A 15,202-nucleotide genomic window follows, 5' to 3' on the forward strand; every position below is an offset into this window, starting at 1 on the left:
GGCTCTACTTCTCCTTCTCTCCGTCTCGTTGAGTCCTTTCGGCTTCGTGAAATCCGGGTTTTGAAGCACCAACAGACCCAATTCATGGGTTTTTCCTGCGTTGTGACCAAGTCGTGATTACTTGTAGCTAAGATTTTTTTTAATTGTTATTTTTTTTAGGCCCTATCCCTGATACTCCATTACTGTGCGCAGGGAGAAGCTCTCCTTGGTTAGAAAATCACTGGCCATCACCTTTCTCAGCATCTCTTTGAAGGAGAAGCGATGAAATCGCCCGCAGAGAAGATCTTTTTACCTACACGGCGTCGAGAGGCGCTTACAAATTTGGGTCTCCTTTTCTCTGCCGCGACCTTATAGCGTATATAATGTGTAGGTCCCTACCTGAGCTCGTCACCCTCCAGCTCTTCGCCTTTAGTATTGACCAGCTCTGTGAAGGGAGACGGGGGGTTCATCCGGAAACCCTATATCGCACATACGTAGTGGTTTACTATATAAAATGATGTAATAATACAACAGAATAATAGAAAAATAGAATTGAATACTATAACATCATAATAGAATAACATAATAACTATGTTTACTATATAGAATAACTATTTTAGGACCTGCAAGATCATTTTCCTCTAGTCTGCTACGCCTCCTGTTAAATCATAGTGTGCAGTAAATAATTCAGTCTGTAATAACCGATTTGGGGTTAAATTATTAGAAATCAGCTGTGACGCTGGCTGGAGAGCGTTGCTGCAAAAACCCCGCGGATTTCTAATGGAAATCTCAAGCTCCTGTGTAAGGTAGGAGCTGAAATGTGTCGGCTTTGCCTAAGCGATGCAGAGCTGCTCCGTGGTCCCAGCCAGGACCCATGGGATCCCAGCAGGATCATGGGATCCCAGCAGAACTACAGGATCCCAGCCAGGAGCTACGGGACCCCAGCCAGGAGCCACGGGATCCCAGCAGGACCATGGGATCCCAGCCAGGACCCACGGGACCCCAGCAGGACCATGGGATCCCAGCCAGCACCCATGGGATCCCAGCCAGCACCCATGGGATCCCAGCAGAACCACAGGATCCCAGCGGGACCCTCAGGATCTCAGCAGAACCACGGGATCCCAGCGGGACCATGGGATCCCAGCCAGGACCCACGGGACCCCAGCAGGACCACAGGATCCCAGCCAGCACCCACGGGATCCCAGCAGGACCATGGGATCCCAGCCAGGAGCCACGGGATCCCAGCAGGACCTTGGGATCCCAGCCAGGACCCGCAGGATCCCTCTGGCTACGACCCCCCACCTGATTTAGAGACACCAGCACTCCACTGTCACTTGCAAGGAGAACGGGATGAAACCTCCCGATTTTATGCTCTTAATTCAGTTGCTGTTGGGTTTTTAGCGGAAATACGCTCGTCAGCGGTCGTAGTTGAGCATCTTTTAACACGCAACATTCTTCTCGGGGGATGGCAATAATTGCAGCTCCTGGGGACTGACCGGGAGCACATCTGGCTGCGTTCCTTTTCTAATCCCTTATTTTCTGGGAGCGATTCTTGGAAGAGGTGTTGGATAGGCGACGAGGCAGGGCGCACGGCTAACCGGTCGTGCTCGGGAGAGTCTCCTTGGTGAGAGCGCGGTGAAATGGCGGCCAAAATCCAGTCTCTGCAGCCTGGGGGGAGCACGGCCACGGATCGAGCGGTGGGATTTCTCTCTGCTCAGGGTGTGCGTAAAGGATAGTCCCCATGTTTTAAAAAACACTGAGCTCTCCTCTCGCTGAAGATGATGATCCAATTATTGCTAACGAGGTACGTTTGATACCTGGCAGAAGGTGCTCCTGTAGTATCCCAAACCCTCTCCGGACTTTGGAGTTGATCTCACTTTGCTGCTACCTCCGTCTTGAAGGTCTGCTAGTGGCGTGTCCCAGCATCATCCGAGCGTTGCAGCATTCCCCTTTTCCATGCCGGAGACTTTGGAAGCTTGGGCAGAGCTTTGCCCTGCAAAGCAGCGGCAGCTCCGGCAAGGAGGTGACATTCCCAGGTCCAAGGACAACGCTGACGTTTCCAGTCTCGTGTCCCAACCTCTACGGTTGCTCCGTGTTTGAAATCACCTAACGAGGACGTCGCTCTCCAGCCGTCGGGAGAGATTTCCCCCGGACGGTAGCAGCTGCGATGCCTTAAATCACCCAAGAATTAAGAAACTCCTCCTGATAACGGAGCACAAAATTGCTCCCGAAGGAAGAGCTGCCCAGTTTTGGCTCCAAAATGGTGACAGTCGAGAACTGTTGCCTTGGAAAACAGCGTAGGCAGGAAGAGAGGCACTCATCTCCTTGCCCCGCCTGCAAGAAATGTTGTGGGAAGGGAAGGGGAAGAGAGGAGCGCGCCTTTGGCCTGTTCTTGATCTTTTTTTGGGGGCGGGGGTTTGGCACAGTTAGGTCTTGATCTTCTTCACTGTTTCACCTAGCGAGCCATGAAAAGAATCCTTGTGAAGGAAAACGTGGCGAGCGTTTGTCCCTGACTGGTTGCTCAAGAACGGGAACTGCAAAATACTAATTATCTAATGAGCCATGTTCTTGAAACGGTGTGATTACGAAATGTTAATTGTTTTTCCCGTTAATAAAGTTTGAAGAGAGAAACAACCTTTTCTTTCTTTTCTCTTGGCAGTGACATCCAAACCAGGATCATCCACGGTACCAAACGCAACCCAAGCATCGTCCCCGGCGCAGACGCAGGCGCCGCAGCAAAACCTCCAGTCAGCGCAGACGACTCATTCCTTTCCTTCCGTCACCCCCGACCTCATCGTCCAGACCCCAGTAATGACGATGGTGCCTCCTCAACCTCCTGCGCCGCCTCCGCCCGCTCCCCAGGCCCCCGCGCCGCCGGCCCCGGCTCCCCAGCCCATCCAGCCTCACCCTCCCGTTATCCCAACACCCGCCCAGCCCGTGAAGGTGAGTGATTCCTTAAATACCTTAACGTGACGGCTTAAATTATCTTCGTGGTGTACAAATGCTGCGGTTGGTCGAGCGGTCGCCCTTTGCTTTGCTGCTGGAGTCGGATTTGAAGGCAAACGGCCGCAGTTTGGTCAAAAGATTCATGTTTTGAGAAACATGAGGAGCCTACGGTGACCCTCTCTGACACCAGTTAAAGTTAGACATGATGAATTCCACCCAGGTTTGCGTGGAAACCCCGTTCATCCTCTTAAAACCTTCCTGACTTGAGCTTTATACGACTCAGGAAGAAAATCTTGGCTTGCTGAAGTGACTCACGCCCTTGACCTTTGCTGGTACGACGGAGATAATCCATATGTTTTTCTGTAGAGCTCAGTACAGACCAACACTATCTGAATATTTTTGGGAGGGCTTCCAATGTCCTTCTCGTAGCGTTGCCATGAGGCTTGAGTCACTAACGATGGCGAATCCGAGTCAACGCTACAAGAAACCCAACTCGGTTGAAGCCAAAAGTATGATACCAAAAATAATATTGCTTTATTTCCTCGGTTATAGACAAAAAAAGGGGTGAAGAGGAAAGCAGACACCACGACACCAACGACCATCGACCCAATTCATGAATCATCATCGCTGCCCGCCGAACCCAAGTCCACCAAGCTGGGTCCGCGTCGGGAAAGCAGCCGCCCGGTGAAGCCTCCAAAGAAGGACGTTCCAGACTCTCAACAACACGTGGTAGAAAAGAGTAGCAAAATATCCGAGCAGTTAAAATACTGCAGCGGGATCATCAAAGAGATGTTCGCCAAGAAACACGCTGCCTACGCCTGGCCCTTCTACAAACCTGTGGATGTGGAAGCACTGGGACTGCACGATTATTGCGATATCATTAAACATCCCATGGATCTGAGCACAATCAAAGTAAGCTCAGGTTGAGAGGGTGGGGGGGTCGGGGTCTGAGCAGAGAAAAAAGAGCATTTTCGCCCCGCGCGTGCGCACCAGGCGTCTTCAGATGTCTGCCAGATCTATTTTGGCAGCAGGTTTCTGGTACATTCGGTCTCTCTTCTTCTCCTCTTGCTGTTACCCTGACATTTGGGAAAAACAAACAAGCCGGCATCCTTCCAGAAGGGCTCTTAGGAAACGCTCGCACGGGGTTTTTTATAGAAAATTTCCATTACTGTATAAATCTACCCTTTTTTTTTTAGCCCAGGAGATGGCCTCAGAGAGCACAAATCACAGGAATAAGGAGATTTGATTGAAAAAACCCCCATTTTCAATTCTTTTTAAAATAAAGGCCTGTCTTCCTGAAGTTGTCCATGTAAATCAGTCTTCTGTTAAGCACAGGTAGTTCCCTCTAGTTTAGAGTCACTTCATTTTAAAGAGCGACTGCAAATTCATCCACGCTTCCCCTTGAAACGTCAGTTCGCTATTGGGGTTGTTTAATTTCAAAAAGCGACGGCGAAGTCATCCACTTTTCCCCTTGAAATGTTCATTTGTGTATTTTTTAGCTAGGGAACCTTAATTTGTTATTTAGAAGTCTTTAACTTTTTCGTTATCGAGTGTTAATTACTTACTTAGAAGCCTAACTTCAGCTAGGAAACCTTAATTCCTTATTTACAAGTCTTTAACTTTTTAGTTACCAAACTAGTTTTACCAAACTAGTTACCAAACAAGTTAATTCCTTAGTTAGAAGTCTTAACTTCTTAGCGACGGGATGAACTCGTGTGCAGGCGGTTTAAGCTTAGCTCTAACTCCTGCTTCCCCCAGTTTGGGCCTGCGTTTTAAAACCAGAGGACTGAATTTTCCCTTCCCGCAGCCCGCTCCTTGCCGAGGTTACACCAGGGCCGAAGCCAACGAGGATCACGGCTCTTCCTTCATCACGGCATTTCGCACCTGTAGGATCTTGGTGGGCCAAACCTTGGGGATGCCGAATTAAATTCTTGGCTTTGGCTTTCTCCTTTCTCCTCCGGACTGGCCGGCGATGAGCGTTAGGTCTTGCACGTCCGTTGCTGCCTGTACATCTCGCTGCCCAACTCTCTGGCGGGGCAGCCTGGCTGAGGTCACCCTTGGCAGATGTTGCCGGGACAGCTGTTGAGCGTTCTTTGTCTTCCAGTTGTCCAACTCAACCCCGCTTTCCCAGGGAGAGAGAAGGAGGCGTGAAGCTTTTCTTGGCTCAGCTGGTGTTGCCGCAGCTGGAGACGGCGTTCGGAGGGATGAGGGGTCATCTCGAGGCTGTTTCCACCCGGATCGGTCCTCCCAGCTCCGCGTAGGCTTGGGACGGGAGCCGGTGGCCGTAGAGCAGGTCTGTGTCCTCCTAGGGTGGAGGTCCAAGCTCTAGAGACACCAGCTTGGTTCCTGGAGGACGGGTGGTTGGTTGAAAGCAGGTGAGATGGTTGAATCCTGGCCCCTGCGTCAACAAAGCCTGTCATCTTCTTCCGTCGTTGGGTGAAGGACCGTCCTGGTGTCCTCTGTCCCTCCAACCAGGCTACGTCCTTAAAACAACTCTTGAGGTCTTCCTTCTAGGGGAACGATCTGAGCAAAGCCCACCGTATTCTTCTGCTAACGCACGATCTTGGGCGCACGTGGAGGTTCAGCCCTTCTTGGTTGAGGTCAGGTAGAGCCAGGGTTCGTCCTCCTGGCCTTCAACACCACTCTGCAACACAGCATCCCTGTTCGGTTCTTCACCTGAACCACTGCTATCAACCACATAGACAGCGAGAAGGTGGCTCGGAGAGCGCGTAGTCCTCTTCCCAACATCACTGAGGATGCCCGTAGTCGGCTCTAATTTTTTAGAAACCAACCTCAATCCTTCGTTTGACCAAAATTAGTCGTTCCAACGTAGGGTGAAAATGGGTGTGCGAAATCCGCGGGCGCCGCGGGGCGGTATTTATTCAATCCATCGACTTGGTGTTTGCACTGTTAATAGCAGAAAGTTTTGTTGTTTTATTTTTTTTTTCCCTTCTCCCTTCCTTTCTAGTCTAAACTGGAGAACCGGGAATACCGAGATGCTCAGGAATTTGCGGCGGACGTACGATTGATGTTCTCCAATTGCTATAAGTACAACCCCGCTGATCACGAGGTGGTGGCCATGGCACGGAAACTGCAGGTAAGGACGCGCGTTATCGCAGCCTGCTTCGCTTTTCGATGGACACCGGCTTCTCTCTTGACTTATTTTTCCAGCGTAAGGGCCACGTAGTCTTGAAATTAAAAAAAAAAAAAGTCAGTGTAGTAGGTAACGGTAAAAAATTGATACATTTTGCTGTGGAAGTGATGCAGGGAGTGAGCTGACTCAGCCCAATTTGCTTCTTTAAACTCTTTATTTTGGTTAATAGCGTCTTTTTTGTGTTCTTAGCTTTTTGGTAAAGGAGTAGGAAGGAAAAGCACGGCTCCAAAACGTCACTTTTCTCCTAAAAACACCTAGAGAGAAAATACGCGACAGTAACTGTTTGGTTGTGCTTTTTTAATTACCTCTTCCGTCATTCTTACGGTGAAGTTTTCTGCTCTCCGCTCGTTTCTGAAGGGTTTGTAATGAATAAATTAGCTGCTAAAGAAGCCACGCGTCTCGAGCAAAGTGCTTGGCTTAATGCAAGCGCTCTGCCGCTCCACAAAACCACCTCGATTCCCTCATTTCTCGGTAATTCGGAGCTGATACGTGGGGTCGCCCGGCCGAAGCAGGGAAAAGCGCTTCCCTCTGAGCGGATCTGGGAGAGACCGAGCTCGTTTCGGTGCTAAAGGAGCTCGCAGGAGCCGCCGAGAAACGCTGCAAGGGGACAAAAGAGCTTCTACGTTGCATTTTTTGACCCAAGCATTTCAACTCCTATCACGAAAAACACTCGGACATTCCCCATATCCGTGATTTCAACCAGTTTGTTCACTTGAATGCCGATTTCTCCTTTTTTTTTGTGCCTTGGAAGGATTGTGGGCGCAGTTCTTGTTTCCTAAAGCTTTCCTACCGTACGTCATGCGATCCCTCCTTAATAACCTCACCGTGTCACGTTTGATACCAGCCAAGCGGCTGGGAGCTGCCGTGGAGTCCCCAAAATCCACGCGGAGCTGCGTGCCGGATGCCGGAAAGACGACGGCCGCAAAGAGGGGACGCAGGATGGGCTCGGCGGGACGTGAGGCGTGTGCAAGGACCCGGGAGCCAAATCCATAAGGGAAGAGGTTTTATTAGCGTAGAAAAGTGCAACTCCAGCGGCGTGGAGCAGAACGACGCGGCGGTGGAGCTCTCGCTACGTGAAAGGAGAAAATCGGCGTGGTTTGCTTTAACTTTCGGAAAACAGGCTGAGAAGGGATCTGAGTTACATCAGAAAGCAACAGAGAGATGGGAAAAACTTAAATTGGGGAGAAAGCTGTTAAATTGGGGGGAAAGCTATTAAATTGGGGGAAAAACTACTAGGTTGCAGGACGTTTGACTCGAGAAACAAGCCAAAAAAAAGGAGAAACTGGATATTAATGGCTTGGCCGGGTTGTGCTAACTGGAAACCTCGCGTAAAAACCTCCGCGTGATGCAGCTTCCCCCTCCGCCGAAGTCGAAGGAACTTCGCTCGAGGAAAACACGGGCTGGTGAAAAGGCTGCCAGCTGTTTTCCTTCGATCCAGATGTGAAGCTACAACAAAGGGACGAGGAAACGAAGCGGCAGCAAACGCGGCACGCGCGTCCTCTGCGATGCGCCCTCAGTTTTTGGGCGCTCATATTTTTTCGTGATGCTTTTATAAAATTACAGCTTAGGTTTGGACTGGTTTCATTTGAGACAAGTAAATGCCGAGTAAACGTGTGTTTCGGCTTGCTGTTAGCAGGAATTTAGTAGAATTGAGCATCTTACTCGTGTTTTTTCTGGATTTTGCGGTAAGTAGACGCCAGGAAAACACGACGCTCACTCTCTGACTGCTCTTCCCTTCTTGGTTTGGTCTAACGAAGAACTTCGCAGCCTCTTCAAGCGACGTCTTGGAGCGTTTTCCAACCGGCAGCGGAATGAACCCGATCTGAAATTCCAGTCACTCGCCGCAGGCTGCCGAGCACTGAATGGTTTCAGGGAAACTTGGGATTTTTCTTTATTTCTCCCCGTTTTATGGGGGGGAAATCCTCAGCGACCGGCATTGCCGGGTGATGCCGGCTGGACCGAGGGCTGTTTGAAATCACGACTTCACCCGCATCCATCCCGCGGGCGGGCTCGGGAACGCATCCCTGCAAAGATCAGCCACTCAGGAAACTTTATTTCTGACCTAAAGATGAAAAGAATCGGTTTTTGAATGTAATAGTCCCCAGAAAATGGGTGTTAAATTTCAGGGCAGCCCCGTAGCGGCGATGTGACGGAGTTGGGTACCAAAATACCAACTCCCCACGTGGCTGAGAGCAAGGTGGCACCTCTCCGTTTGCTTTTCCCGTGTCGGGAAAACTGATTTCAGAAATAAAATAAAAAAAACGGGAAGTTTCTGGAACGCTGCTGAGGTTTGGAAACAAGGCTGAGGATTCAAGTTTGGACTTGAGTTCCCGTAAACAATATACGCGGCGTCTTGCTTAACAGACAGCCCCGGTCGCTGCCTGCTGGGTTATCCCTCCGTCCTGGAAACACCAACCGCTGAAATAACTCGTTTTTCTGCTTTTTGTTACCGCTTACATCATCGGAAGATGATTTCTCGGATTTTCAGCGTTAACGCCAGCTCATGGAAGAGATTTATGCTTTATGTGTGTCCGAGCGAGGAGGGGTCGGCAGTACCGGTGCTGTACAAGGCAGTAGCGGTAAGAATCCCTGATTAAAAGGACGTTAATTAGCTCATTAGCTCCTCGCAGGGTTTTTTTTCTTCCATCCATTCCTGGGTGGATTCCTAGGGATCCTTCGGATACCAAGGGCTTCTTGTAACGCAGGTGCTTCCGAATTGACGGATTGCTTTTTAACTTCATTCAGAGGAACTTTAAATTAGCCTTCCTGTTAATTAAAAAGACTAGCTAGGTATAAAAAAACCTAGGAAGGGTTTATTTCTGACCCTGGAGAATTTAAAAATGGAGTATATACGGTGGCGTGGCGTTGCCTGCCGGTGGTAATCAAGGACCGGACTTTCTGGTTCCCGGAAAACATTAATTAGGTTGTAAACACCCATTAAGCGCAGTGAATCAGCGGCAAATGCATGTCTGTGCCGCCGCCGTCGTCCCGCAAGCGATGCCATCGCTGGAGGAGCTCGGAAATCTCTCCTTTTCCTCCAGCATTTTCTGCTCCTTCCCCTGAAATTTGAGCCTGAGCGCGTAAATGAAGTCAACGGCATTTCTGCCAGCAGATGGAAGCAGCAAAGCAACATCTACAGCGCCCGGAAAAGCCGTTTGTGCTGAAAAAAAGTCCGGAATAAAAGCACGAGGAGGCTGAAGATGGAGAAACGTGGTCCAGCAGCGCTCCGCCTGCTCGTGTTTAAGAAGGAAGGTGGAAAAATAATGTGTGTCGAGGTAGGGGAGAGCCCAACGGGTCTTTAAAATCCCAAGGATGAGCCTGAACTAGCAGAGCTGGAAGCCTTCAGGAAGCGAAACGTCGCTCCCGCGCTTGAGCGATGAGTTAAATCAGCGCGATTTGACGTCACGGGGTGTTTGACTTGCTGAAGGATTTTGGATAAGTTGTATAAATCCGTATGAACGGCCACACAGTTAATATTTCCGGTCCGTTGGGTTTTAGAAATAAACCGCAGACCTCTTCTGGTGGGTTTGCGGTCGCAGCCGCGCACCCAGGACATCAAAAATAGAAAAAAGATAAATCGTAACAGACTGAAAGCCAAACCTTCGGGCAGGAGGAGAAATTATCTTTTCTTTTGTTGTGAGTTGGTGTTGAAGAAGTGGACACCGACACTTGTGCCGCCTTCGGGTTGTCCTTCCCACCATCGCTTGAGTCATCTTCTGGGAGTTACCGGTTTCCTTGTGGGCTCCAAAAGAGCCCGGGGAGAGTCGCTAAGCTCAGAAAAAAGTGCCTGACTTCGAAACACGTAAAAGCAGGGGAATCGAGCCCGTTTTCAGGTCTCACCTTGTAGGAGATGCAAAATATGAGCATTTTCTGTCTGCAAGTGCTTCGCCCTTCACAAGGTGGCACCTTGGGGGAAAAAAAAATCACTTTTTGGGTGTCAGTGGCACTCGTTCCTCTTCTGGGAAACTAAAAAAGCTCAAACCCTTCCTTCAAACCAAGTCAACGGGCACCAAGAAATCAACCCAGGCTTTAAATACAACCGGAGCGTCCCACTTTTATCTGCCTTGTCTTAGGTTTAAGGGAAAACGGATTTTCAGAGCAGGCTTTAGGAGGAAAAAGGACTTTTGCTTTGCTGGGATAACTGGAATTAAACCGGCGTGGCGTCCCTCGCCCTTGAGGATAACGGGAAACATCCTTGCGCAAGCGTTTGGGTTGAACCGAGGTGGTTTTCACGGGATGTGGGTTGGGAAAATCCAGGCAGGCTGAAGAGAAGAAGGGATCGCAACCGCGAATCCATAGAAGAAAATACCGAAGGTCTCAAGAACCTGGACGACGCGGCTTTTAAATGCGTCCCGTCCTTCTTGCTGGTAAATTTTTCCCCCCAAAACCTGTCTTGGAGATGGTCAAAATTCCAAGTGGACTTGGAGCTTCCATGAAATTATCTTGCGTGCGACACGCGGCGGCGTGGTGGTGGTGTAGAGCCCACAAGTCCGTAGGGAACAGCCTGGAGATCGCAACCACACTTGTAGTATCCGACTCTGCCAAACCCCGCGTTTATTTTTCCTTGTATTTTCAGGACGTGTTCGAGATGCGCTTCGCCAAGATGCCGGATGAACCGGAAGAACCTGTGATTCCAGCTTCTTCTCCCGTGGTGGTGCCACCTCCCACCAAGGTGGCTCCTCCGTCGTCTAGCGACAGCAGCAGCGATAGCTCCTCCGACAGCGACAGCTCATCGGATGATTCCGAGGAGGAGCGAGCTCAGCGGTTAGCGGAGCTCCAGGAACAGGTACCGCGTCCGTCGTGACGGATTGGGGGTGTCCAGCTTGTCCGTCTTCTTGAACTTGGTGGCCTCGGGGATTTTCCTCAAAGCCGTAGGCTTTCCGACGGTACGTCGGCTGCAGAATGCTCCAAAATCGGTAGTTTTAAGGTGAAGCCGCAAGGAATTGGCGCTTGCCCGTTCCTGGTAGGACACGCAAGATGGTCCCCAACGGCGGGGGTTTGCTGCCTGCGCTTGGGTGGTGTCGTCTGAGCAGGCGGGACATTTCCGAGCAGGCGGGAGACTCCCGGGAAGGCAGGAGACTCCTGGGAAGGCAGGACATTTCTGAGCAGGCAGGAGACTCCCGGGCAGGCAGGACATTTCCGAGCAGGCAGGAGACTCCTGGGCAGGCAGGAGACTCGGGAGCAAGCAGGAGACTCGGGAGCAAGCAGGAGACTCCCGGGAAGGCAGGACATTTCCGAGCAGCTGGACATTTCCGAGCAGGCGGGAGACTCCCGGGAAGGCAGGAGACTCCTGGGAAGGCAGGACATTTCCGAGCAGGCGGGAGACTCAGGAGCAGGCAGGAGATTTCCGAGCAGGCAGGAGATTTCCGAGCAGGCAGGAGACTCGGGAGCAGGCAGGAGACTCCCGGGAAGGCAGGACATTTCCGAGCAGGCAGGACATTTCCGAGCAGGCAGGAGAATCCCAGGAAGGCAGGACATTTCCGAGCAGGCAGGAGACTCAGGAGCAGGCAGGACATTTCCGAGCAGGCAGGAGACTCCCGGGAAGGCAGGACATTTCCGAGCAGCTGGACATTTCCGAGCAGGCGGGAGACTCCCGGGAAGGCAGGAGACTCCTGGGAAGGCAGGAGATTTCCGAGCAAGCAGGAGTTTTCTGAGCAAGCAGGAGACTCGGGAGCAGGCAGGAGATTCCCGAGCAAGCAGGAGATTCCCGAGCAAGCAGGAGACTCGGGAGCAGCCAGGAGACTCCCGGAAAGGCAGGAGATTTCCAAGCAGGCAGGAGATTTCCGAGCAGGCAGGAGACTCAGGAGCAGGCAGGAGATTTCCGAGCAGGCAGGAGATTTCCGAGCAGGCAGGAGACTCGGGAGCAGGCAGGAGACTCCCGGGAAGGCAGGACATTTCCGAGCAGGCAGGACATTTCCGAGCAGGCAGGAGACTCAGGAGCAGGCAGGACATTTCCGAGCAGGCAGGAGAATCCCAGGAAGGCAGGACATTTCCGAGCAGGCAGGAGACTCAGGAGCAGGCAGGACATTTCCAAGCAGGCAGGAGACTCCCGGGAAGGCAGGACATTTCCGAGCAGGCAGGAGACATTTCCGAGCAGGCAGGAGACTCAGGAGCAGGCAGGACATTTCCGAGCAGGCAGGAGACTCCCGGGAAGGCAGGACATTTCCGAGCAGCTGGACATTTCCGAGCAGGCGGGAGACTCCCGGGAAGGCAGGAGACTCTTGGGAAGGCAGGAGATTTCCGAGCAAGCAGGAGTTTTCTGAGCAAGCAGGAGACTCGGGAGCAGGCAGGAGATTCCCGAGCAAGCAGGAGATTCCCGAGCAAGCAGGAGACTCGGGAGCAGCCAGGAGACTCCCGGGAAGGCAGGAGATTTCCGAGCAGGCAGGAGATTTCCGAGCAGGCAGGAGACTCAGGAGCAGGCAGGAGACTCAGGAGCAGGCAGGAGATTTCCGAGCAGGCAGGAGATTTCCGAGCAGGCAGGAGACTCGGGAGCAGGCAGGAGACTCAGGAGCAGGCAGGAGATTTCCGAGCAGGCAGGAGACTCGGGAGCAGGCAGGAGACTCCCGGGAAGGCAGGACATTTCCGAGCAGGCAGGACATTTCCGAGCAGGCAGGAGAATCCCAGGAAGGCAGGACATTTCCGAGCAGGCAGGAGACATTTCCGAGCAGGCAGGAGACTCAGGAGCAGGCAGGACATTTCCGAGCAGGCAGGAGACTCCCGGGAAGGCAGGACATTTCCGAGCAGCTGGACATTTCCGAGCAGGCGGGAGACTCCCGGGAAGGCAGGAGACTCCTGGGAAGGCAGGAGATTTCCGAGCAAGCAGGAGTTTTCTGAGCAAGCAGGAGACTCGGGAGCAGGCAGGAGATTCCCGAGCAAGCAGGAGATTCCCGAGCAGCAGGAGACTCGGGAGCAGCCAGGAGACTCCCGGGAAGGCAGGACATTTCCAAGCAGGCAGGAGATTTCCGAGCAGGCAGGAGACTCGGGAGCAGGCAGGAGATTTCTGAGCAGGCAGGAGATTTCCGAGCAGGCAGGAGACTCGGGAGCAGGCAGGAGAATCCCGGGAAGGCAGGACATTTCCGAGCAGCTGGACATTTCCAAGCAGGCGGGAGACTCCTGGGAAGGCAGGAGATTTCTGAGCAGGCAGGAGACTCTGGAGCAGGCAGGAGACTCCTGGGAAGGCAGGAGACTCTGGAGCAGGCAGGAGACTCCCGGGAAGGCAGGAGACTCTGGAGCAGGCAGGAGACTCCCGGGAAGGCAGGAGACTCCCGGGCTGCCTGAACTCATGGGCCGGAGTGAGGATTTACCCAGTACGGGGAAAACCCACGAGATAACGAGCAGCACTCCAACCCCCAACCTTGTCTCCCGCATCCTCCCCGTTCACGCCATCGTTAGCGCTGGTAATTAAAGCATCGCTCGCGCTGACGAAGCGAACAGCCCACGGGGAGAAATCCCCGTAAAAGAGGTTGTCTCCTTCCTCTTGCAGCGGTCAGCACTTTAATATAGAGAAATCACGGTGTGATGGAAAGCTGGAAGAAGCGACTTAATTAGTGGTGAAAGATAAGAAAGCGTTAGGCGGTAGAGAAAAACGTTAATTAATATGGAAGAGGTGCTGGGCAAAAGTATCTTGATCTTTGTGTGTCTGCCTCTCAGCTTAAAGCAGTGCATGAACAGCTCGCAGCCCTGTCCCAGCCACAGCAGAACAAACCAAAGAAAAAAGAGAAAGACAAGAAGGAGAAGAAGAAAGAGAAGCACAAAAAGAAGGAGGAACTGGAAGACGCCAAGAAAAGCAAAGCCAAGGAACCGCCACCCAAGAAGGCCAAGAAAAGCAACAGCAACACCAGTACCTCCAGGTCAGCCCCGTCCCCGCTCCGTCACGTAACCCTCACTAACATTTTTTATTTCCCTTTGCTAATTAATTAATTATACCCAGGATTCTTGACGAATAACACCTTCGCTAGGGCTGACTCGCAGCAAGCCCCTCGCCTCCCCAGGCGTTGCTCGGGGTCAAGTCCCAACCAGGAGTTCAGCTTCGTTGTTCGGGGCTGGTGCTTTTCCGCGTGGCTGTTGTGAACACGCTGAGTACGGGAGAGAGGGGGGGAAAAAAACCCAAAAAAATGACGTGGAGTCGCTCTGTTGCATCTCAAACCCTTGAATCCTCTTAATTTTTCCTCCCTCTCCCTTTTTTTGGAAGCTGTAGGGTTTAAATTAAGAGGTAAGATGCCGAGAGCCGACTCTCTACCCCTTGCCAGCTGCCGGCTCGAAGGGGAGGCAGGATCTCGGGATTTAACCCGAGGCGAAAGGGAGTTGTTTGGCATATGTAGCTCTAATGAGATGAAATTAAGAAAGAAGAAGAAAACGAGCAAGATCTTGGAGCTTGCCTCTGTCCCCGGGCCTCACCGCAGCGTTCGGTGTGTTCACACTTTGAATAAACCCCGGCGGGCACGGCAGTGGATTATTTTAGGGAAATGGACCTTCTGTGATACCATTAACCTCATCCTTTACTAATTCTGGGCTGATTTTCTACCCAGACTTCATTGATTAACCGCGTTAGCACCAAATCCGCTGCAAACAGTGGGATAAATACCTACAAATCTACCTCCCATCAGTTTTGAAGTCCCTGAAGCGTGTCTGACAGCGCGTTGAGCTCAGCTTTGGGTGTCTCAGGGCGGGTTGAGCTCAGCTTTGGGTGTCTGACAGCGCGTTGAGCTCAGCTTTGGGTGTCTGACAGCGCGTTGAGCTCAGCTTTGGGTGTCTCAGGGCGGGTTGAGCTCAGCTTTGGGTGTCTGACAGCGCGTTGAGCTCAGCTTTGGGTGTCTCAGAGCGGGTTGAGCTCAGCTTTGGGTGTCTGACAGCGGGTTGAGCTCAGCTTTGGGTGTCTTAACAGTGGGTTGAGCTCAGCTTTGGGTGTCTCAGGGCGGGTTGAGTTCAGCTTTGGGTGTCTCAGAGCGCGTTGAGCTCAGCTTTGGGTGTCTGACAGCGGGTTGAGCTCAGCTTTGGGTGTCTGACAGCGGGTTGAGCTCAGCTTTGGGTGTGTCAGAGCGCGTTGAGCTCAGCTTTGGGTGTCTGACAGCGGGTTGAGCTCAGCTTTGGGTGTCTCAGAGCAGTTGAGCTCAGCTTTGGGTG

The 15,202-nt window shown here is 52.1% G+C and overlaps 1 protein-coding gene across 1 annotated transcript in view; it reads left to right on the forward strand.

The window, feature by feature from the left end:
• Positions 1-15,202, forward strand: part of BRD4 (bromodomain containing 4) — a 48,858-nt gene that overhangs the window by 8,082 nt on the left and 25,574 nt on the right. Inside the window, exons 4-8 of the mRNA XM_059833094.1 lie at positions 2,639-2,922; positions 3,478-3,837; positions 5,894-6,022; positions 10,656-10,865; positions 13,730-13,929. Of these exons, the coding sequence (XP_059689077.1) occupies positions 2,639-2,922; positions 3,478-3,837; positions 5,894-6,022; positions 10,656-10,865; positions 13,730-13,929 (1,183 nt within the window). The remainder of the gene's footprint in view (positions 1-2,638; positions 2,923-3,477; positions 3,838-5,893; positions 6,023-10,655; positions 10,866-13,729; positions 13,930-15,202) is intronic.

This window comes from Gavia stellata, chromosome 38 (genome assembly GCF_030936135.1).
Source record: "Gavia stellata isolate bGavSte3 chromosome 38, bGavSte3.hap2, whole genome shotgun sequence".
NCBI lineage: Eukaryota > Metazoa > Chordata > Aves > Gaviiformes > Gaviidae > Gavia > Gavia stellata.